General features: G+C 40.4%; 1 protein-coding gene across 11 annotated transcripts in view; it reads left to right on the forward strand.

The window, feature by feature from the left end:
* Positions 1 to 1343: 1343 nt before the first annotated feature.
* The window catches only part of TNRC6B (trinucleotide repeat containing adaptor 6B), a 135744-nt gene continuing 112656 nt past the window's right edge, over positions 1344 to 24431 (forward strand). For 5 of the 11 annotated variants that reach the window (XM_075077725.1, XM_075077763.1, XM_075077779.1 and 2 more), the window contains exons 1-3: positions 1344 to 1838; positions 17724 to 17796; positions 22355 to 22453. In XM_075077725.1, the coding sequence (XP_074933826.1) occupies positions 1448 to 1838; positions 17724 to 17796; positions 22355 to 22453 (563 nt within the window). In that variant the 5' untranslated portion in view covers positions 1344 to 1447. The remainder of the gene's footprint in view (positions 1839 to 17723; positions 17797 to 22354; positions 22454 to 24431) is intronic. The other 6 variants (XM_075077743.1, XM_075077753.1, XM_075077789.1 and 3 more) reach the window with 4 other exon arrangements.

A 24431-nucleotide genomic window follows, 5' to 3' on the forward strand; every position in this document is an offset into this window, starting at 1 on the left:
ATCCCCACAGCCCTCTTCCTGCCTCAGCGCACTCCACTGATACCAACGATCAGCGTTTAACAATTATATTTACAAATGATTCTGTAGTCGCTTCTAAAGTATTTTTCACAGGTTTTCCTGCTCCATTTGAAAATTTTAATGTCCTTTTCATCCCAGAGAGCCCGCACAACAAAGGGGCTGTAGCTATGCCAGACTGAGCTGTCTGGAGCGCTGTGGCTTCCGAAGCCTCGTGCCTTGCTCCAAAGGAAACCGCTGCTGGCTCTCGAAGCACAGAGGGCAAAACGCCGCTCCGTGGAAGCTGACAGCCGAGCTCCTCTCACCCCTAACCCCACATTGCACCCGCCAAGTGTAAAAATAACCAGGCGAGCCCGGGTCACCGGCCACCCCCGGGGCCGCCAGGGAGCTGCCTCCAGAGCTAGAGGCGAGCCCTAAGGGAAGGTGAAGGCCGTGTTCCCGCAAGTCCGTGTGCTGAGGCAGAGGGCGGCCAACGCGGCGGGGCGAGGGGGGCGTACAGCGCCGCTGCCATCGGGCGTTCTGACTGCACCCCATCCCCACCCCCAACTGCCGCAGCAGCGCCTCACGGGCCCCCGTCACGTGCGCAACTGCCCGGGCCACGTGGGGCCCGGCAGGCACGCAGCATCGCCCCGCCCCCTCCGTGCTCCAGGGACATTGACAGCGAAATCAACCAGTCAAAGGCACGGCCCTCCCCCGCGCGGCCCCCCCCTCGCCTACGGTTGCTGTGTCATCCGGAGGGTGACGTCGGGGCCGGCTGCCAGTTGGCTGCGGAGGCGTCGGCCTCCCGCCAATGGCCTCGCGAGCCGCACGACTGACATCTTCGCCGCCCAATAGTTGTTTCAGGGCGGGCGTGTCCGTGAAGAGAGGTGCGGAGCAAGGGGTAAATGTCGTTGGGGTCGGTGTGGAGTGTGGCGTTGTTGGCATTCCGCGGGTGGGGGGGCGCCTATCGCAGCTGAGCGATAACACTCGTTATCGCGTGTGCCCGTCACAGCGCCCCGCCCTTGGGGCCGGCAAATGAATTAGGCACACTGGCGTAGCTTCCCCTCCTGCCTGAACTGAGGAGAGCCCCAGCGCTGCCGCGAAGGGGCCGCCAAGGAGAGCAGCTCGGTGGGCGGGCCTTCGCGCTTGTGGTGCAACGGGCGCATCCCTTCTCCAATGGGTGTCCGAGAGTACCACCCGCGACCCAATCCGTGGGGCGGAAGGGCGGGACAAGCAGGGGAGGGCGAGCGGGTGCCCCATTTAAGGGGCAAATCTCGCAGCCAACTGGCAGAAAGGAAGCAGGGGTGGGAGCTAGTGAGGGTTGCGAAGGGGGCAATATTAACCGATGACAGTCAGCAAGTGAGGCCAATCAGTGAGGGCGTAGTGACGCGACGGCCCAATTGGAAGCGCTGAGAGGCGGGTGTTCCGCCGTGATTGACGTGGGCCATAGCTAATGGGCGGAGAGATCTCCGAGGCTCTTCCCAATGGGCAGCGTGTAGAAGCGGAAAGGGGAGCGGAGGGAGAAGACGAGCAGGCAGAGCGGCCAATCATCGTGGGGGTCGGCGGGGCGCCATCCAATGGGCGGTGCGAGGGGCGGCACGGGGGCGTGTCTCGGTGTGTTTGGGTTCGTGCTCCTCGGGGGAGGGAGACGGCGGCGAGGAAAGTTTGGGGTTTTTTTTTTTTTTTTTTTTTTCGGTGGAGGTTTTTGGAAGGTGTTGCGGGGGGGGAGGCGATTTTCGAAGCTTCTTCACGTTTGTTTCCTGGGTCCGTGTTTCCCGGGCGGGCGGAGCCGCCCCCGGCACTGAGGAGAAGGGGGCTCAGCGCACCGCGGCGGCGCCTCAGCGGTGAGTGCGGGACAGGCACCCCCCACACCCCCTCCCGCCCCACCATTCCTCCTCTCCCCGCCCATGGCGGAGGGCGGGCGGGCCGCGGGCCTCCCTCAGGGCCCTTCCCGCCCCGAGGACACTCCCGCCGCCTCTGAGGGGGCCTTTGGCGCCGAGCGCGGGCGCCCCCTCCCCCCCTTCCCCGACCTGCGGTGCCTCGGGGGGGGAGGAGACGGAGGGGGGGGCCCAGGCCGGGTCGGCGGGAGGGGCCCCGAGCGGCGGCTCAAGGGCGCTGCCACTACGGCGCCGGGGCTGCTGCTCCCCCCCCTTCCCTTCCCCCCTCCCACCCCCCCGCCGCCTCCATCCCGGCGAGCGCCTGTCCCGGGGCAGAGCTGGGCTCGCGCCGCCCGCCTCACGTGCGGCTGCGCCCCGCCGCCGAGGGTCGTCGTGCGTGCGTCCGTCCGTCTGTCCCCCCGTTCCCTCCGGTTTTCCCGACAGGGCCTCGGCGGGAGGCGCGGGCCACCCCGAGGCCGCTGCCGAGCCCGGGGAAGAGCTGTCTGCCCTCCCGCCTAGGCCGGGCAAAACGTACAGCGGCGGAAAGACCCCCAGGAGCCTTTTTGTGGTTGGGGAGGAAAGTGTTTTAGTGTGGCGTGGGGACGGTGCTGAGGTTAGGTTGGTACCACTGCAAGCCGCACTGAATGTGTTGAACATGATATTAGTAAAAATGTGTGTATGTGGGTGGGAGGAGTGACCGTGCTCAGAGGTGTGTCCCAGGCTGGGAAAGGAAAAAAAAAAGTTTCCCGAGCTGTTCGTAGCAAAATGAGCGAATGTTTGTTTCTGGAGACACTTCACCGGCTGTGGATAACGCTGCATGTAGCATGGTATCTTACAAGCTCAAATCAGCTTGATGAAAATGCACGTAGGAGTATCTACCACCGGACAGAGCTGAGGCTTGGTGGATAAAACCAAGTTTCAACAAAGTGTTTTCCTAGCTAAAGTAGATGTGCTTATCACTCTAAACAGTACTACGTTTTCCCATGTTTAACATTTCACTGTGCTTAAGAATATTTCTTAAGTTATCTCTGTATAAAGTTAACTTTTTTTTTTACAATCCATAATTACTGTTTTCTAACCATGACTTGTTAGGTTTCACTGCTGCATTTTCATCCTCTACAAAAACTCTAAATCTTCCTGAGAAACAGTAGATAGATCTTTGGGGTTTGTATAGCCCCGTATTTGAAAGGTCTGCTTTACTTGGTATTTTCCGGTAATATTGCTATCCAGTGAATTGGATTTTAGTTTTGGCTACAAGTGTTGGAGAAGTAATAGCTTAGATTCTCAGGGTTGTTAAATACATGCACAAATTCAAGCAGCTTTGTAGTTAGTCTACACTGAAGTTACTCAACAATTCCCTTTTCTCTTGTGGTGACTCGTAATGGTACAGATTCCTTGGAACATGCGAGCTGTTGGGAAGCTTTTACCCTTGCTCTCATCTGCTGTGTTACCTGAGGTCCTGAATTTAGAGTTAAGGTCAAGTTTTTCTACACGATTCACGCTTAGTTCAGGGCTTGGCATGTGCATGTACCTCAGGGAGTGTGTAAGTGTGACTTTTCACCTAAGTTGCAGGTAGAGCTAGTCAATTCTGCAGTGAAGAAATCACTCTGCAAAAAGTTGAGGCTGGGGAAGGGGGAATGGAGCCCAGAGCAGTATAAGTGTATGTTGGCTTTTCTGCTGTGGAGTTCTGGGGGTAATGAGGTGCAGGGACATCTCTCTCTATAGAAACTAGGTGAGGTTATCATTATACCTTTTACTTTCGTCTTGGTTAGCTATATTGCATGTAAATGTTTCGTGAATATACAGTTCCATGTAAAACTATTCATACGTATAGAAGTAGCTCGGATGTTTCAGGGCTAATTGGTAAAATTCTAATGTGTATGCTTCATTATAAAACAGTCTGTCTCTTTATTAGGCAGCCTTATGAATTGGTGAGTTACTGCAGTTTCTGTATAGCTCAGCTGCAAATTTAGCTGTAAATCTAGGCTTTCATTTAAATAACAAGCTCAAATATTTGGTAATAAAAATCTTGAAACCTTGAATTAAAACCAGCTTCATCTACCAGAGTTTGTGTGACTGAAGAGTCTAATAAAACATTTAGGTAGAATGTGTGTCGTGACTTTGCTTGGTGATGATTATTAAAACTTGATGTTGAAAGATGACTTGAAGAGGAGAGAGCTTCAGGAGATAATTTTGTGTAGTTCTGAGGTAGTGTAGGAAATCAGAAATAAATCTGTTCTGCAGAAGTAATGCATAATATACGTCATATATAGAGGTAGCTGCATCTAGAAGAACAGGATGAATAGCTGTGTCCAGAATGATGGAAAGAATTAGAGGACTGCTATAGAATAAGTAATTACAAAACATGTCGAAATGGGGTTTGTTCTCTTGGGTTTTTGAGTTTTGTGGTGGTTTTGTTTTTTTTTTTTGAATTTGGGGGGGGGGGGTGAGGGTGGTTCCTCCAGTAAAGCTGATGTATTTCTGCTTGCAGAAGAGATTGGATTTACAATTAAGCAGTATGAACTGGAGATCATAGAATAAGTCTAAGGAGCTTAGTTATTGACTTGAATGAGTTTATTAATAGTCTACTTAATGGTTCAGTTACTTTATTCTCCATTTTCTGCAGAATGCTTGGACGCAAAGTCTCTTGTCCTACTCACTTATTGCTATTATTATTTATTTTCTCAGAATGTCTTTTTATACATAGATATTGTCTTGTTTGTGCAATGATAGTAATAATAATGATTAACTATCATTTTCCAGCTTCTTTGCAATGGCTTTTCCCAGTAATTGCTCTCTAATGCTGCTATTAGATTTACAAATTCTTTCTATACTGAAGACTTACAAATTCTGCAATACCTCTACTTACAGTGTACCTTACAGCTTACAGCTATTCAATTCTTTATTATTAGATTTTAATTTTCACTCAGCCTTTTCTGTGTACAATTTCTGGACCAGTAAATGTGTCATTGTGAAGAACTGGCGTTGTTTGTCATCTTACAAATTAAGCATATTTAGCACATACATAAGGGGAGAAGCGTCTGATACTAGCAAATAAATACCAGTGTTTTTCTTCTAACTTAAACATTTTCTGTCACCTCAATACTTATAAAATGTGATTGCCTGAATTATCTCTGGATTTGCTTTTAATGATCTACTTGTTACAATTTCAGAAATATTACTTGTGAGACGTTACCCTCTTGGGGAAAGAATTGCAAGATGTCGGTCTTCATTTCTAATAGCAAGAACTTAACACAGAGATGTTGAGCAAACAGTAACATATATTTCTAATTGTTTAAAATTGTTTGACCAGATGTGGTAGAATAAGATATGGATTCTTGCTGATAGTCTTCCTTAGCCTAACATTTACTATCTTTCTCCCTTTTCAGATAAAATATATATGCTAAGTTCGCTTGGTCTTTCAGCAAACAATCTGTGGAATAGGGACTGAAGAACTGGTTTTAATTTCTCCTGAATCCAAACTAAACTTTCTGCTACTATCTGCTAATAAAAATAGGGGCACTTTTTGGTACTTGAGCCAGCTGTCACTGTCAGACAAGTAGTTGCCTGTTGGTATTTCTGCTTGTGAGGTGACTAGGGTAATAGTAATAAGGATATTCTGATGGCTGTCACTTTCAGCGGACGGTGAAACTCTTATACTTCCTTACATGTCTCTGCTTTACTGTTCATACCTTCTTTTAGTGTTTTTTTCTTCAGGGAACTAAGCACGCTTTGCTGAAAAGAGTTTGGTGTATTTTATTTTTTTTTTTCTCCTTTAAAACAGTAGGCAGTGAGTATGTTAAATAATTTTTCCCTTTGCCTTCTTATAGTGGTAAGAGGGAGAGGGTGGTTTTGCACTTATGGTTTGCATCGTGTTGTAGGGGAATGTTCTGAGGTTTTTAAGTTTTCATCAGTGTAAGGGTTGTGGTTAGAGTTTGGATGTTCTCCGTGTTTACCATGTAGTGAGCTATGGAGATGACCTTTTCCAGTTTCAGCTAGTCAGTACGGATTGCATTTCTGGGCCTTGTCAGCTTTAGTAGTTCTGAAATCGGATATCTCGCATGTATTTCCTGATTTAATGTCCGTGGATTAGAAAAAACACAATAGTTCCTCTGTGAAAAAATCTGGGAAGAAAACTGATGTTCTATCTGAGACTTCCACTGTTAAAAAATTTTTAAGTATCTATTTAAAAGGGTAAAATGGATCTGAAAGTAGCTCTTACCCAGTTTAGCTTTTAGGTCTGTGGAGAAACTTACTGCTTGTCAGGAGAAATGGGAGGTACTATGAGGCAGCAGTCATGCTGCATGCTATAGGGCACTGGTCAGAATAAATGTGTAAAGTATAAACTGGTAGTCAATATATTTTGACCCTGTCAGGCAGAAGATTGAAGGCTGAAAAGCTAATTAGTGGATGAAAGGATAAGAAGCAAAGTTGCAAAACAGAGTTGATAATTTTAGATAGTCTGACGGAGGATTAGGCAAAAGGTGGTAGAATAATATCGTGTTGCCTGTGTGAGGGGAAGCCCTCTAAGCAATCTAAATGAGTAGCAAAGAAAAGAGTCATTAAAGTTTTTACTTGCATTTAATTTTTATAATTTTGTTGTAGCTCTTGACAGTGATATAAGTACTACAGTGAAGAACAACCTGACAAAAGGTTCTTCAGTAGCGTATTCTTTTTTTTTTTTTTGGTAGTGAAGTCTGTTCTGTATTAGGAAAAACTTATTCTTTTACGCGATTTGATTTGGTAGCAGTCCACAAAGAACATGGTTTTTATGAATACCCGTAACTTTCTTCTGTTAAGTTTAGAGATTTTCAGATTCTAGCCTCTACTGTGCTTGTTGAAAATGCTTCTTTGTGTTCCTCTGGTCATCTTGTATCCTAGGGTTGCAGGTTTTTTTCCTACTTGAGTGTGTCTGTCTTTTTTTTCTTACAACAAACATTGGTTGTGCCTTGCAGTTCTCTTGTGTGCCTCATGTGGCGAAAGTAGACTGTGAGAAAGTTTCACAAGTTAAATTGGAAGTATGATTTTAAATCAAGAAGCTCAATGTTTGAAAAGCTGTACGCTGGCATTCTTGTTTTAAGACTGGTCTATTAAGTCTGCACATGATCAGAATTGAGAAACATCTGTGCTGCTTTAAGGCAGTCGCTATCGGCTTTCTTGGCCCTGTAACCTCTCTGCAAAAATCTCATGGGTGTATCACAGGCGTGGTGGGGAAGGGGTTCACCTCTAGGAGGAAGAAGTAACTCTCCAGGGACTTGCCAGTCTACTGTGGACTAAACAAGCTTTGGCCCTTGGGTGATCCACCAATATTAATAGGAGTAGGCCATCTTCTATTGCTGCTTCTTACAGCCAAGAGATATAAATTACCTTGCAACCCTGTGTCAGCATGGTCTAGTTATAAACTTGGATGTCTTATGAGCTGTGTGTGGCTGAAAAGACACAGGTTGTCTAGCCCTTCACTTGTACATTTGAAAACCTTCCTTCCTGGGGCATTTTTTGGATCAGAAATAACCTGATGACCCTTTCTGGAGACTACTGAAATACCATAGAGTATATTTTATTTTCTCACTACAGCCGACAGTAGAATCTGCTTTTTATACAGCACTACCATAACTTTGTGATTTAAAAGTTTTTCCAGAAGTTAGATTTTTGTAGAAGGTTAAGTCACCTATACATTCACTTTCTTTACTAATACAGTGAAACACTTTGAGATGTCCAAGGTTTCTGTTGCTTGCACGCTGTGAAACTGTAAGTTGTTAATATTAGTGGGTGCAACTAGCTCGAGGAACGATGTCTTTAACACAAACCTAGAGAACATATTAGTGTAAACTTTTGATTAAAAAATTTTCTCTGAGATGAGGAAGGGAATGTGTCCCTTCACCTCAGCTTCTCACAGAAACCAAAATACTTCACTCCAAAATGAATTATGATCCATTCTTGACCTGAAGCAGCTGAAAATCACTTTAAGAAGGCCATAACACATTGCATGAAATAGTTGCTTTACAACCTTCTCAGCTACTTCATGGTTTTTAGTACCTATCTTTGTGACGCTCTCTAGGATTTTTGTGTTGAGATTTTTTTCCTGGGTACGTTTGTGTCTTTATAACAATATTCTTATATTGCTGTAATTGTAGCCGTTTAACTCTGTGATGGGATCATGTTTATTCTGAAATTTGTGTTTGGGTTTTTTGTTTTGTTTTTAATTTCAACTGAAACTGCTTCTAAGTAAGAAGCTAAAAAAAGAGTACTTTGGCACAAATGTGTGTCCACACAGGAAGTTTTACTATTACAGCCATTGTAATTTAAATTCATATCCTTCCGTATGTCTTTGGGTTACGAGAGGAATTTGTTTCAAATTAGCTTTCTGACTTTTTCTGTTTGTCAAATGGCTAAGATTCTGCCTTGTTGGATTTTAATTGCATTGTACCAGATGTCTATTCTTGCATTAAAAATGCAAATGAGTCTCTTTTTTGATGAGAGCAAGAATGAAAAAGAATCAAGCCACATTGCTTGTTTGGAACTTTTCATCAAGATACAGGCTATTTTTCATTGACATTGCAAAAAAAAAAAAAGTCAATATTTAATATTTTTGAAATTTTTATCACATTGGGAAGTTCTTAAAGATGAATACTGTCTTTATGCTAGTATTCCCTTGCCCCGCATGTTAAGTATCTTTTTTATGGTGATTTCATGCAGGCACAGCTCATGTGGTTCCTAGCCCTTCAAATCAAAGTGGGATACTAAAGCTTAAACTCATTTTTTTTTTCCCCTTAAATTAAAAGCTGTGCTTTTTGCTTGTTAAATATTTGGGTTCTAGGATCTGCTCATCTACTTTCTGTGGCTGGTGTGGTGACAGCATGATGAAGAACATGGGCAGATTTTAGTTGGTTTTCAATGTTGCTATTTAATAAAATGTTAGGGAAGCATTACCTATGTTTCTGATGGCACTCACTTTGCTGAACGGTACTTGAAAGGGGGAAAAATATTTGTTGCTGCACATGGAGGCTTTTTCACTCCTTAAACTATGCGGTTGCAGTAAATTAGCTGTCTATAGCTTTCTTTGCTTGGCCTTTTTAATTTTTAGAGTACATGGAGAAGCAACCAAAACTGGCTGATAATCTCCTCTTTTGTCAGAAGTTAACTCCTCTGGTTCTTGCATATTCAAAGGCCAACTTTCTTTTCCCTGTCCTTGGCAATTCATGTAATGCAGAAAATGGATTCAAATTGAGAAAGACTTCCTGTTGATTGATAAGTAAATTAGCTTGTGGACTAGTGTCTCAGGGGGAAAAAAAGGTAGAAGTCTCATTGTATGAAGTACTTTTCCATTGCTTATTAGCCAATGTTAAAACGCTACTGACAGCAGAACATAGCAGTGGCCTCAGGGCAAGAATACAGTGACATAATTGGTCTGTTCTGTCTCCAGCTCTAACCCTGTACTTATCCAACGCTGGATAAGGTTACTTTCACCAGTTTAGGTAACTAGATAAACTGGTACTGCCTTGTGTATGGATACTGTGTATCAGCTTAACTTGCCCCTGCTTCAGCTGGGTATGCAAATAAACTAAAAGTAACTTAGTTTTACAAAATTTTAACTCAAAAAATAACTGGGAATTTTTATTACTACAGTTTAAGATTGAATAAAGGATGAACAAAAGCTAACACATAAAAATGAAAAACATTCAAACCTAGGAGGAAATGTGAAGAGTTAGGTTTTTGGATATGGTGGGAGAGCTTGACCGTGAAAATCGATTGTCATGTATTGCAAGTAGGTAGCCAGAAGGCAGACGTGTATATTTTTAGCAGAAATAATAAAAGATTGGTTACCTATCTTTCAAATGCAACTTTCAGAGGAAATTAGATGCGAATGCTGAATCACTCTTTTGTGCCAGACCCAAAAGACTGAAAATTTAGGGCCCTGGCCTCACACATACTTGAGCAGGTCCAAAACTCTTCTTGCAAGTAGTTCCACATTTGGTAGTTCTAACTGAGCTGAGCATGTTTATCAGAGACTGCAGTGTTGAAGATTAGGGTTGTATCACTAATAACTTTCATTTTGTTTTCAAATTAAAAATAACCATTAAAAAGTGTATTGCCTTGTTTCTTTAAAGAAGATTGAAAAAACATTGTTGAATATAGAGCAGACTTTGGAAAATCAGCTTCCTGTTCCTTTTTTAGGTGCCTAAATAGCTGAAAAGTACAATTCAGACTGATGTCAAGCTATAAATATTGATGAAGCTGAACTTGGCAGCTGGCTATGTTGAAAGTTGGTGTTTGCAATTATAATTTAGAATTATTTGCTTAAAAACTCAGTATTTGTTTTCTTTGACAATGATAGTGTTAAGATCTTGGACTTCTTTGCATATATGATCATGTTAGTAGGAAGCCAAAATGTCTTTCTATAAACCAAAAAACGTGGTTATTAATGATTAGAAACATGATAAATATGGAACATTAACCTAGAAAATTTCAGGGTATAATCTAGCAAAGAGCGAAGTAAAAAATAAAAGCAAACTGTGATTTAAACGTCATTCTCCATCACCCTTTGGCCCAATCTTGGCTCAGTCTAGCTATAAATATCTACCTAAAGCTGCACTACGGGGTGTAGTGCTGTGATCCGGAGCTCCTCTACGGGCAGCAGGCTGTGCATGACTGTGTCTTGACTGTGGTGGGAGCAAGCCACCAGTATTGCCGCACTGGTGTGCATTCCTAACAATGCAGCTTTTATTGTAAAAGATAACAAAACAAAAGGATAGTTTAACAGAGGCAACTTCGGTACTCTTCTAGTTATAATACAGGAAGATAGTAAGAACTAAAGAGTTTGAAAGATGCAGTACCTTCCAATCCTGTGATCCATTTGAATGAGTTTTAGTAGTTCTGTCTTTCACTCTTGTAACTGCTGAAGTTGCCACTTAAATGTGTCAGTGGATAAGCCACCCCTCCCCCTCTCTTGTCCACATGCCTGCTTACTACTTTACCAGTTTTAATTTAGCTACTACTGCTGGTTTTGATAAATGTACTGTTACATAGGACTTGATAACTGCTACTTGTGGCTCAAAAGAAAACCTTCGATCCCGAGTTGTCTTTTGTAGTATGAACAATCTGATGGGGTGATACTGTTGGGATTATTGGCAGCAAAGTAGTTATTTATAGCTTTCAGGTTTAAAGTTGAGCTGTTGAGAAATAGGCTTCCCTCTCATCATAACGTTTTGCTTAAGATGAGGAAAAATGTTTAAAATCTCTGGTCTAGTATAACATCCTCCCTCCTCTTCACCTCTCTCCCAGGAAACTCAAGTCCTCTGTATTCTGAAGATTTTCTGTCATTTTGCAAGTGTCCCGAAATAAAGGCTTGCTACTGTTGTACTGGTTTTGGTCCAGCAGTGCTGAATCATTGGGAATGCTAGTGTACATGGATTGCTGGCGCTTTGAGTGGGTTGGCTGAATCCCTATTTTTGCCACGGGGCACCATTAAATTACATGACAGTTGTAATACTCATGGTGATGACCACTTGTGTACGATTAGGATTCCAAGCATTGCTACCATTATCAAGCAGAAGCAGTATTAGCAGTGTGAGATAGCCCTTTTTTGTGCCTGAAAAGCATTAGTTTGCAAGCCCTAAGAGAACAGAAGATGAAGGATTGAAAAGAATGAGTTTTTTATAGTTTGTTTCCAACCTTGCTAAAAAATTTCTTTCATTACGTTGGCTGGGTAGAACTTTGATATAGAGTGGAAAAAGTAGCCAGTATTCTCAACTCATCATGCTTTAATTCCTAGATGCTCCAGTCATCACCAAAACTTTTACTGATCTGCTGACTGTCAAAAAGACACTATTGGTCAGTTAAGATAAAGAGTACTCCTGACAGCATCAGTTTCGATAGTTTACATAAACATTGTGGTAGAGCATTAAAGGAATTGAAGAGAAAAAGTAGAAATAGGTTTGAGAATGTTTTGCTTATACATACATAGGTACACACACATATAGGTGTATACGTATATAAACGTGGGTGTGTGTATATATATGCTTTAGCCACACTGAAAAGACAGAGTGGGGCAAAGCACAAGTGACTCTGGGAAAACTTAACCAGTTGGCAGCCTTGGACTGATTATAGTTGGGATGTAACCTTGATTACAGTTGAGGAGAGATGTGTAGTGCACGATAGCCTGCTGAGGTAAAGTAGAGACAAATACCTTTTATGTTCACTGTAACCTTTAACAGATTATTTAGCAAAATCAGCATGAGCAGGAAAGAACTAAATTTTTATTCTGCTTTGTGCAGTAAAAAGTGGTAAAAAGGTGTAAGCAAGGAATTTTTAAAAATACACTTCTCAATTTATTTTTCTTTTAGTGGGAGGAGGAACATTCAGCACCTTAAATGTTTATGTAAATGTTTTGGAACACTGGGAAAGTGATGATGCAATGTTCTGTCTTCTGCTCATGTTTTAAGGCTGTCTTCAGATTCAAGAGTTAAACGTGATTTTCTAAATAGAAAGTCTGACTTAGGACAATTTTTGTGCAGTCCAGGGCTGCCATTCCTTAGCCTGCTTTTGAAACTGATGATATGGTAGCCAGGTGATAAAGTGAATAAAATTTTTGCTTTCTTAAACATTATGTAGACACAAGTTAAGAAATATTACTAGTTTGCTCAGAAAAAGACCCACAAATGTGATTTGAGAAAGTATCCTTTCACACTTTTTTCTCATGTCCTCCTTAACTTTGAGTAAAAAAGAGAGATCTTCTTGAACCAAAAAAAAACCCCAAACTCACTAATGATTGGGTTTTCTTGAGCAGATCATGTTGTGTAATTGTCCATCTAGCAAAAAAAACCCAACAAAACCCAACTCATATCTTCAGGAGTGTTCTATTTCATGAAGTAGTTTGCTAATTTATATTTGGGCTGTTGATGTGAAAAGACTTAAGTGAATTGGGGCTTGTGTTTTGTATATATAGGTTAATGGCATAACTTCTGTGTAGTCCTTCTACTCTTACGTTCCCGTAGAACAGGACAGACTAATGCATGTAATATCTATTCCAAGTTAGTTATTTATCTTGTCGTTGACAGTGGCTGTGTCATATCTACATTAACAGCTGAACCATTTTTCATACAGTACAAAAAACATCAGTGCAGAGAAATCAATATTGAACAAAATATGAAGTTGTGCAGCCAATGCAGAATTAACCATAATGGACAGTTTATCCCATGTCATGTTTTGTTGTAGAATACCACAGTGATTTTGTGGCATACTCAGCTGCCATTGCTGAATGCTTTTCTCTGGAGTTTATTTTTTTTTCTAATAAGAGGCTGAGCATTTTTGCCTTTTCCCATTCCTCCCAGCTGCTTTGTTTTGAGTCATATCTTCAGTTAATTTTTACTTGAAGTGCTAATCCTTCCTGGATTTCCTTCCACCTAATTAATCCAAAGAGGTGGTTCTAAACAATGTGAAAGAAAGAAGTTGTAAATCCTCTTTGAAGCGCCAACGGCATCTCTCCTTTTACTGAATTATTTCTAATTGATTACAGGTTACATTTCCCTCTTCAGTCTTGAAAAGTGAAGTCAAGTGGAGAAGGACTACCACAGTGAGACCTGGATTGTCCTGAGTAATTTTTGTAGTAAATAATGACTGTTTCAGTGCCAGTGTGCTGTAGATGAAAAAAAAATGAAATATTTCTATATTGTTTTGAAGTTGTGAATGACTTTAAGCCAAATTCCCAATATCTTAATTGGGTATGTGATGTTTTTGTGTAGTTATGTCAGCAGCTGGTTTTTGTGAGGTGATGTTTTTAGACAGCTTGAGGCCTTTTGAGCAGAGTGTGTGCTCTTGGTTGCTTTATCAGAATCATTCCACAATGTAAGTCAGAACTAAGTTTAAAATTAAAATTTGCTGCTGTCAAACATTTACCCACTTAGCAAAGGGACAGTTAAATCACAGTGGCAGCAAAGACTCCATTTTGTCTCCAGATGTACTGTTTGAAGGGAAATAATGTTCAGAACACTCTTAGTTAACGAGAGAAGCTCAGGAAAAAAAAATACTCAGTTTGTGGCAGCTAGTCCAATGACAGGAACAGTTTGTCACTAGATAGTGCTGTAGTACATTAAGCATGAGCAGCAGCCAACAAGGTGATGCAGTGAATTTAGAAACATGCCACCTGTTGGTTACCTTCACAACAAACCTTTCCTTTATGGTGCCTAAATAATGGCAACTGGAATAATTTAGATTTTTAGTGATGTTAACTTGGATGTATAGTGGTAAACCAGTAGTTCTGGACCTCTTTTCATTCCTGGAAGTCGGTTATGTTTTGCAAAACCAAAATTGAAGTATTTAATTCTAACTGTGGTTAAGACAGGGCGGTGGATTCTGAATGATTTGAAATGGGCTTGAGTGTTAGCCAGTTCAGTGCTGCTGGTATGTTATCCTTTCAAAACAGGATTAAATACCCAACAATTGGTGGGTAATGGGATTAATATTTACACATGATATTTACTATTCAGGAGTTACTGCAGGTTTATGTAATCACTTTCCTTGAACACGCGTGTGTTCTCTTAGTTCTTGTACAAGAAATCAGTTTCACCCCATGTTTTTTCCCAGTTGTGAATAGAAATTATATTTTTAGAGCTTCCTACTGTTCTGTCGTATCTCATAGTCAGTAGGAAACTGTCACACATGCTACCAGTGTTTACCATTTCTCCAGATTTGGATGGGAGTTTGGGGGGGAGAATTTGAAGAAAACATTTGCCTGTTGGCAGCCTGTTCTTTTCAGTTCTGTGCACCTGGAGTATTTATTTTGATGTTCCTACAGAGGCAGTTTATGTGAGGTGACCAGAAAGGAGGTATTTGCTGTAAGTAAAGGACTTGGTGTACAAATGTGGGAAGATATGCAGCACCCTAAAAAATACGTGAGGAAAAGTACTGAGATTAGGACTCCTGACTATACAGGGTATTCTGCTGCTTCATAGATTCCCTAACCCAGCTAAGCAAACTGCTGCACTTGACTGTATGGGAACTAGAAATACATAGAGTTTATTTGGGGGGTTACACTGTACATGCAGACAGTTGTAGTCTGTCAGGGCAGGACTTAATATATGTAAACCAGGAGTATGTAGGTGTGAAGAATTGTTTCTGCTATGGCAAGATAATAGAGACTGAGTCTGATCTTTTTCTGTGTGTCTGGGTGCTGGAATTAATCAGCTAACTACAACACTCACTTATTAATACTTGGTTATGAACTGTCACAGTTCTTGGAGGGAAGGGGGAGGTCCCCTCCGGCTTTGTTCTGGCAGAGGAATGGTGCATGAATTGCGGGCGGTTTTTTGTTTGTTTTTTTTCCTTCCTTTCCCTTCTGGCTACCTAATCAAACTGTCTGCTGTCCTGGCTAAAAGTTTTCCTATGCAGTCCAGGCAGGCAGGTTGATGTATCCTAAAGCCCTGGCTGCTGGCAGAAGTAGATACTTTAAGGATTTGAATTAGGAGGACATGTATGCATGATATTTAAATTATATTCTGGCTGTGGTAGACACCGAGATTCCCCTTGCTGTAACATCTTTGCAGTCCTACTCAGCTACATGTTGCATTCTGTCTTTAACCCAAACTGTTTTCAGTGGATTCTACTCTCTTGTGCCCCTTTGACTTCACTAATTAACATTTTTATTGCTCTAGAAACATAGGCCTAAATTTGTCAGAGTAACAGGAGGATGACTATCAGTCTTTTCTTGTCTTATATCTATTAAAAGTTAGATACTGACTAGAGGCTTTTTTCAATTAGGGATAGGAATCCATACTCCTTCATGAATAAGATTTTGTAATGAGCTAAGACAGATTATTGGCATAATTAGTAGAAGTTCTCTATTTTCCCATGGAGACATTAGTGGTCCGTAAGCATGTGGTGGTTTGGCTGGAACTTTGAATGTTTTTGCTAGATACTAATGCTACGGTGTTTCAGTATCCAGCCTGCAACAACCCCTTTCTGGGAAAAGCTGGTTTTTTGGCCAGCTTCTGCAATATTTCCTATTCTCCAGCTTCAGACCCTATGGTGTCAAAAACTGCCCAGACACTTCATTAGTCTTGCTCTTTGGCTCATACTGTCATTGGCTGGAGGTACGTGTCAGAAATGCATAAAACTGCTAAGTCAACAACAGCCTTTGACTCCGCCTATAAAGTATTGTGTACTTGACTGCGTAGATTAATAATAGTGTATTAAATGGTGTGGCTGGATATTTTTGAGATGTTTTAAGGGACATGATAGTTTAACATTCAGTCAAGGAATCATTTCTTCTTTTTTTTTCCCTACAGTTTTGGGAATTAATAAGGAAAATTGAAAGCTTACAGACAACAGGGTGGTTTACCTCCATGTATTATTTTCAAATATATTTCAGTAGAAGTATTTCCTGAATCTCCTGTCTAGTCAAGCCCGGCAAATGTGACTTGCTTTACTTAGTTTGCTAAGATGAAAGCAGTGATTTTTTTTTTTTTTTTTTTTTTTCCAATGGAGGAAGCATTACAAAAGTGGTAAATGTGATGGGTTCTTACTCATTTCAGAGTATGCATTAACTTACTGTAAAAGTAATAAAGAGTTCGAGTTTTATTACACTTCTGTCACCAGAACCTTAGTTTCTAACAGTGATTTAAAGTGCCTTGCCTGGTAAAAATATTCTCAGTTTGGGTGTGGACTCTAAGGTTGCTGATACTTCTGGGATATAATATTAAGGTGATGATGTACTTAATGTAGATTTTTCGCTTGGAAAACTACTTCAGAGTGATTGAGAAGACTGAGCATGTTGCACATCTGCTTTGATAGTGCTTTGCCTGGATGTTCATTTCTGGATGAAAAAACGAACATTTCAGTTTTGTACATATACATAGTAAGTAAACAGTTAAAAACTGTTGTGAAAAGGATAATATGATCAATGATGAGAAAATTGTAACTTGCTGCCAAACAACACTTTCTGTACATATAAAATTTGCAATGCCTAGTTTAAATGATGGCATTAATTTTAGGAGGCATTGCCATTTTGCCATTATACCTTTGAGGAAATGTTAGCTTCCCCTCCCCCCCAAGTGGTTCCAGTGGCAAAGTTTACCGAAACTCTGGTAGTGACAGTAAATCCTTGGAAGGGGAATTTCCTGTTCAGTATCAGCTGTGGGTTTCTGTCATGCAGCAGTATGCAAGGTACATTGTTAGACTTCAGTGTCAGGCTATAGTATTTAGTGAAGATTCAGAGCAAGCTAATCAACCAGCAGACTAAATACTATAGACACATGTATAAGATACATTAAATGGTTTGGTGGGTCACAGTATAAGGACTTTTTTTTTTTTGTCTCAAAATGATTGTTGGTCTAGGTTGTGTGGTGATGGGCGAGTAATACGTACGGATAAGCAATAAACAGTATAATAACATTTTCTCTGAGGTAGTTAAAGATGCATTTCCAGCAGTGGTGCAACTTTATTCTGTAAAAACCTGAATTTGGTTAAACTTGATCCTAAGGCTCAGCAACTAAATGCTCAGCAAGTAAATTTCCTGCCTTTGAAGAATAATTTCTTAGACTGGGGTGGCAGTTGAAGTGGAAGAATGGTGAGGAGAAAGGTACTTCTCTCCTTAACTCAAACCCTAACTGTAGCTCTTCCCCCATCTCCTCAATACTGCATAAATTACAGAGGGGAGAGGGGCTGTATTGCTTCTTTTGTGATTACTGCTTTTTGTTTACCCTACATGATTTTATTAAGATGAATATGGCTTTTTCTAAATGCTTTGGGAGTAAGGGCTGCTGAGCTTTGGAGACAACTGACTTTCACTTTTGTATGTTTTATGTAGTAATGCCCACAGTTGGCTGACCTTCAAAATTTTTTTTTGTCTCGTTTTAGGGTTTCGTTTTTGCACTGAATGTAGCCAGGACGGATCCTTGTGGGCTTTGGCAGCCCTTGGAAACTGTCAAAGGTAAAAATCAAACAAAGTTCAGTGTTGCATTCTTGAATGTTGGAGGTGAGCAGTAGCCTATTCTAGTTCTTAACCAACTGTAGGATATGTTGCTGTTTTCATATACTTTCTAGTGTGTTATTTCCTGTGGGTTTGGGTGTGAAGTTTTTTTTGTAACTGCCTGATGCGATTTGTTTTTGTCAGCTAAAGTTGATGCGTATACTGGCTTTCTTTGAAAATTGATACATTTTATGATGAGATTTTAAAGTCACTGGAGTTGGTTAATGATTAGTTCCTACAAGCAATGAAGTTACGTTCAAGTTTTGTTTATCTTCTGGATGCTCTTGCTTTCATCTCAGTACCTCTCAACTTGCATTTAAAGTGACAAAAAAGTTCTGTTCTTTTCCATATGTTAAATTTTATGTTGCTTTTATACATTCTTAACAAATTCAATGTAATGTAAAGCTGTAGCAGTTGGATATAATATGGCTGTACCATCTGTTAAAAATTAACACTTTTTTTCTGTGCACCTAGAGACTAATGGTTACGATCATGTATCAATATGATTGTGTCAAATAATCACAGTCTTATTTAAGACATAGTTCACTACAGTACTGCCTTGTTCTAACTGTTTTTTTTCTCCAAGTATGCCACATATACAAGATCACCATCTTTGAGGAGCGCTTGTGTTGCCTGTTCTGTTTTGTGCTCTTGTGAGAGAGCTTGGGACCTACCTTCAAGTTCCACTCACTGTCTGTAATGGTGACTTGTCAGAGCACACTAGAATGCAGTAGCAAAGAGGTAGCATCCATAAGGTGCTCTGCACTGTCCTGCTTACACTGAATTTGACTGGTAGTGGCATCCATCATCCTGATACCACTGAATGAAATGTGTACGTTTGCTGCAGAAGGAGATGGAACATAAGTAAGACTAAATATCAAACTGGATTGCCCCAAAGTCATATTGTTTTATGACATGACAATATTGCAGTAGGCATTAAAGTTCCTAAGAACAATTTTTATTTAACTCATTTTAAAATATCGTACAGTGATGACACACTATTCTCAAAGGTAAAAACATTTGCTAATATGAACTAGCTGCAGTTCTTAACTTCAGACATGTACGTGTTACATCCTATGTGGACATACCTGTGCATTGCTGTTTGTCAGACCTTCCTTGGAGTCCTCACTCAAGCCAAAGTTGATTAATTCACCTGGTATCTTCTAGAAAAATTAAAACATTGGCAGATTTCAGTCCCGTCTGAAGTAGTTTTGCTGGGTATATGCAAGATTGGAACAGAAGGATTATCGTACTTTTGACCTTTTCCAAGAGTGACTTTGATAGATGTTGGGTCTGAAAATCTAAACGGACTGTCTATAAACTTTAGCTATTTTTATCCCTTGGGAAGCTGGCTTGTCACATAAATATTGGAAATAAGTAAATAAATGCCTATTGTCATTTGGCCTTTTTTCCAATCCTGTAAGACACTAGTACGAATTCTGACTGCCTGTGTATCCTCTGTATACAAAATAATTTACCAGGGCTGCGCGTTTCAGCCCTTCATCTGCTCAGAAGCTAGTGAGCTGAAGAGGCAGTGTCAACAACATAGAATAACTATTTTATTTCTTCACATGCTGGCACTAAGCAGTCACTCTGTTGGCTGAGAAGTTATCCTCAGTAGTAAATGACTGCTACAAAGTCTGCCACAGTGGTAGGTAGTTTCCCATGGATTCAGAAATCCCCAAATGCCTGCTTTTGGCAATAGATAAATTTGAAATATAGCACTTCTGTGCCAGTGGCCATGTGGGAATCAAGGATTCATGTATGTACAAGGAACATAAAAATGATGGTATTGAACTGGGCTCGTAGTTTGTTGCCTGATGATTTGTCTCCTGAAAGAAGCCAGAATCAAATGCAATGGGGAAAAAATACAACAGAAGGGTAGTGTTCAGCAAGACTTCCTCTTGCAACACCTCTTGCAGTCTGTGGCTTAGGGTCTTCCTACACCATCTGCAAGATACTTTTGGTGGATTTTCTTTTTGCCTTGTGAATTTTTCCAGTAAATTACAAAACTTCCACCTTCTTGCCATCCCATGTGAGTGAGTTCACTCTAAGGGAGCATTGTATGAAATAGTTTGATCTGTCTTGAACATAAAAGCTGATAAAACATGAATTATGGGGCAAATGAAAAGTGAGTGAATAAAGTCTTTTCCTTTCCCATTAGATTTGCTTTTTTATAGATGTCTCTTTTCCTATTTCCTACTGTGATCTCTGAGTTATGGATAATTCCAGTGTATTCAATATGTCCTGTGTGGGAGAGCTTGCTTATACTTTGTTCTTGTAGCTTTTCCATTAATTTTACTTCATAGTTCTACTGACTTCTTGTTTTTTCTTTGAGATGCACTGGTTGGTAGTTTCTTGTCATCTTCCAGGAGTCATACATAAAAACCAATGTCAAATATTGCCACTTTCCGTTGCTCTCGTAGCAAGGGATATTTCAGAAGATAAACACAGCCGTTTTTTTAGATGTTCATATCTGAGTTCTTCTAGCATTCTGAACAGTGACTCGTCCTTGCATTGGTCTTGACCTGACCTGTTTGGTCTTGTTTTATGTTCTAAGCTTTTTGTTTTTAAAAAATGCTTCTGTAGCTCAAGTTCAGCCTTGCTCATTTCTCTGACTTGAAGCCAATTCAGTGCCAGAGCAATCCTTCTGGCCAAAGTTGTTTTGGCCATTAGACACCAGACTATCTGTCTAACAATCTAAAGAGCTTCCTAATTCCTTGAATCTGATATTGCAAAGTCGTGCTCAGAAACTCCAGGCTTCAGAAGCTCTGGAGTGGGTTTCAGAAACAGAGCGTGGTGAAGTACCATGGACAGGGACTGCTTGCCCTGTCCTCCTCCCCTCCTGCTGCAGAGCAGAAGATAGCCTGGCAGCAACAAATACTTGTTATATGCAGGAGGATATTAGCATTAGGTGCATGATACAAGCCTTGTTTAGCGTTTGATACCTACAATTACTGGTTATATGCTGCAGGCAGAATATTTGGTGAGGATTTGGGTGAGAGTTCTGCTTTATCCTCGTTCCTCTTTCCCCAGGAAAGGAAGTTGTTATGCTGTAAGTCTTTACAGCTCCCATGCTTTGCATGAGAATATATATTACTGAACATAACAGCTTGTTGGCTATAAGATTTAATAAGTTGTATATAACACTTTGTAGCTTCAGGCCCTTTATGTTTGTAGAATGTAGTCTTCATTCCTTATGTCAACTTAGTAGCCGTGAAAGAGGTCTACCTATGCACAACATGCAGAGGATGCTGGCAGTGCAGGCAGCCTTACTTTATGGACAGGCTTCAACCTTGAAATGAAGGAGGTGCATCTAGATGAACAATTCCCAAGCTTTCCCTTTTTGACCTCGTTACTATTTGCACTCCCAAAGTTGTCAATTTCTGTGCTTGGAGTTGCTGCTGTGAGGTGACAGTAGAGTCAGCAGCTCTGTAGCTGAGGTGCAAAAATGGAGTGGAGAGACTTTAAATGTATTTTAAATGCTGGTGCAGTTTAAGAGTTACAACATCTTGAGAGGGATAGCTGTTAAAGGCCAAGAGCTCATGGCTTTATGAGCATTTTTGACTTGGCGCGAGCCCTTGGTTTCCACCTGGAATGTTATAGATCTGATAGCTTACATCTTGCATTTTCAGAGTGAGAGATTCCTGCTGAATTTATGCTGGTGTGTTTGATCTCTTCAATGGATTAATTTGATCCATTACCTCTGAAAAGACGGCTCACCCTCTGGAGTAGAAGATATTCTAATCTTTGTAACTAAAGTCTCCCAACTGTATTGCATTCTTCTATAAATTACTTCACAATTCTCAGAATGGAGTCTAGGGTGTAGATCTTTCTTAGTTGGAACTGCACTGACACTGTCAAACAAATTTAAAAATAAGTTACCAAGTAGTGTTGAATATTGGAAACACTGGGAGCTATTGACCTGGGTTAGACTGGAAATGTTGACATAAAGATGAATGATGTTATCAGTTCCCTGAACCATTTTGAGCCTAGAACGTATTTATTTCTAAAATGGAGTAAAGAAAAAATTCCCTAAAGTAAGAACTCAGAGGTACTGTGGATCACTGAAGGTCTAACAATTTTTTAGACTAATAACCTTTAGATTGTCTGTAAGCTGAATCTGTGAAGCGTATATTTGCACAAAAGCTATTTCCTAGTAAGTAAGAATTGCTCAGCTCTTGTCCGTGTGATTACTCGTCAGTAAGGATTACAGTCAGTAAGGACTGTAGCTTTAATGAGTAAACACAATACTCAGCAATGACTTATTTAAACATTAAAAAGAAAGTATATTCCTATTAGGTGCGTTTTTCTCTTAATTAAGTAGAGTTTTGTCTTATCCTGAATAACAGTTGTCTTGTTTGTGTAAAACATACAAATTCAGTGAACACGTGTAGAATGGTAACATTAAAGGTCATAGCCTAGAATTGTTATTTATGTGCACCGCAATCTTGCATAATAGTGTTATAGGCAGAAAAACCATTGGTTTTAAAATATATCTTTCTTTTTTATGTTCTAGGCAGTATTTTGCATTTCTGCAGAGCTTTGCACAGATCCTGTTCCCATGCAAACTGATGAGGGAGAAATACTGGAGGAAGGCAGTCCCAAGGTCAGTGAGGTAAATGCCGCTGTGTTTTGGAGGAAAAAGAGCTTGCTTGACTGAAATGGGAGATACATGAAGTGAACATTGACTGCTAAGGGGTATTTTTAATAAATACCTGCATGTGAGTAAATAATATTTATGACCTTGGAGATATTTTAAAAAATGAAGTTTTAAAAGGCCTTTGGAAAGATGGGCTTTTTCACCATCTGCTAAGGATTGGAACATTTATCTTCAGGCACTCCCAGGAGTGCCTTTGTAAGAAAACTCTTAAAAAGAAGTACCAACCTTGATTGTATTCCATTTGTTAGAACTGGAAGGGCTTGTCAAGCTTTCTGACCTACCCTCTCAACTGACTTAAAGAATTAGGCATGTGGGCTCTTAGGTGCAGGTGTCAGTGTTTGTGGATTGCTGACTGATCTATATTTAAGGTGTTCTGCTTCTTGTTTCCTTGTACTTGCCAGCATGTTCTTTGTTGTGAGACCGGATACTATGTTGCTTTCAGAGGTACTTCTGATTCCTAACATGCCTCGTTGGGAGGAGGCTATGAAGTGTGCCATTGAATATAATGTTGGTTGTGTCCTGCTTTTTGCTTGCTTACTGAAGATGCAGATGTTGAGTCATAATTTGGTTTGCATAATGACATAGTGATTATCATATTCTTTAATATGTTTATAACTTTATTTTATAATCCCGACTATCTCAATGAGTTAGTGTTACATTTTAAACAGATCAGTTACAAAGTTTACTCCTAAATTTTATGAAAATCTGAATCATTGTTAGCTTGCTTGTAGTTTTGTGTGAGAGACTGGCTGAAAAAGTTAAAACTAGAGGACTAAAATTAAAATTTGTTATTTTCTTGCTGGAGCTTTTTTGAGAGATGATCTCATCATTTTATGCTGTAATAGAACAAAACATTTTTTTAAGCTGTAGGCATCGAGTTAGGAGGTAATTAGTTATTAGAGAAAGGATTTGGCAATTGTCCTGCATGTACTTCAGGAACTGTATTAATTTTAAATAGCTTTGATGGAAGGCTCACTAGATTAGGAGCTGACAAATGAAAACATGTCAGTGGCTGTACCTGCAGCCATCCAGGGTATTGAATGCATCATTTGACAAGGATGTGATTACAAGGTTCAGTGGGGGATAGACATATGAGAGGAAACATCAGGGTGCAATTAATTACGGATTTTATTAGTATGGTTACTGGTGCTTGCTTTTCATCAAACAATCTCTGTGTGTGTACATATTTATGTATATGCAGGTAGGTGCCTCTAAATATATATATGGATACATAGCTTTTATTTATTTGTCTGTGTGGCAGGAAGTAGACTGAGATAACTGTCTTGAGCAACTCAACTCATTTCCTCCAATGAATTCTGGGTGTAATGGTGAAGATTGATTCTCTATTCCAGCATTAGCTGTTCAGAAAATTTAGTGAGCTTAAATTTCAAGACAAATCTTTTGGGCTGACTTTGAATACCTAAGTGTATATGCAATATTGCTTTGAAACAATTGTCATTTAGAGAAAGTGGGAGATTTAGAATCATACATCTGATATTCAGTGTTATTAATTAATAAGAGCTAAATAGGATCAGTATATATTAAGCAAAAAAAAGACTCATGATTACATCTAGTCCTTCTCCCCATCGTGTGATGTACAGGACTATTCACTGAAATGTATTTTTCAATGTTTCTTTAGTCTGTAAATGATTATCTTCTCTTTCCTGATCTCAGGAGAGTTTTATAGCTATAACAGTTGAAGGATTTGTCCTAGAAAAAGTTAGGCAAAGTATATTCCACAATATTGTCTTGTATCATTAAAATTATGTCCTTGATTTACAAATGGTTACATGATCTAGTGAGCCATTTTCATAAAGATATGTTTTTCTAACAAATATTTTTTTAAGACTTCAGTAATATAGTTCAGGGTTTTTTTTCCTTTTGTCAGGACTTCTATTTTTTCTCTTCCTTCTCCTTCCCCCCAACTCCTCCA

The sequence above is a fragment of the Phalacrocorax aristotelis genome, chromosome 1 (assembly GCF_949628215.1).
Source record: "Phalacrocorax aristotelis chromosome 1, bGulAri2.1, whole genome shotgun sequence".
NCBI classification, from domain to species: Eukaryota; Metazoa; Chordata; class Aves; order Suliformes; family Phalacrocoracidae; genus Phalacrocorax; species Phalacrocorax aristotelis.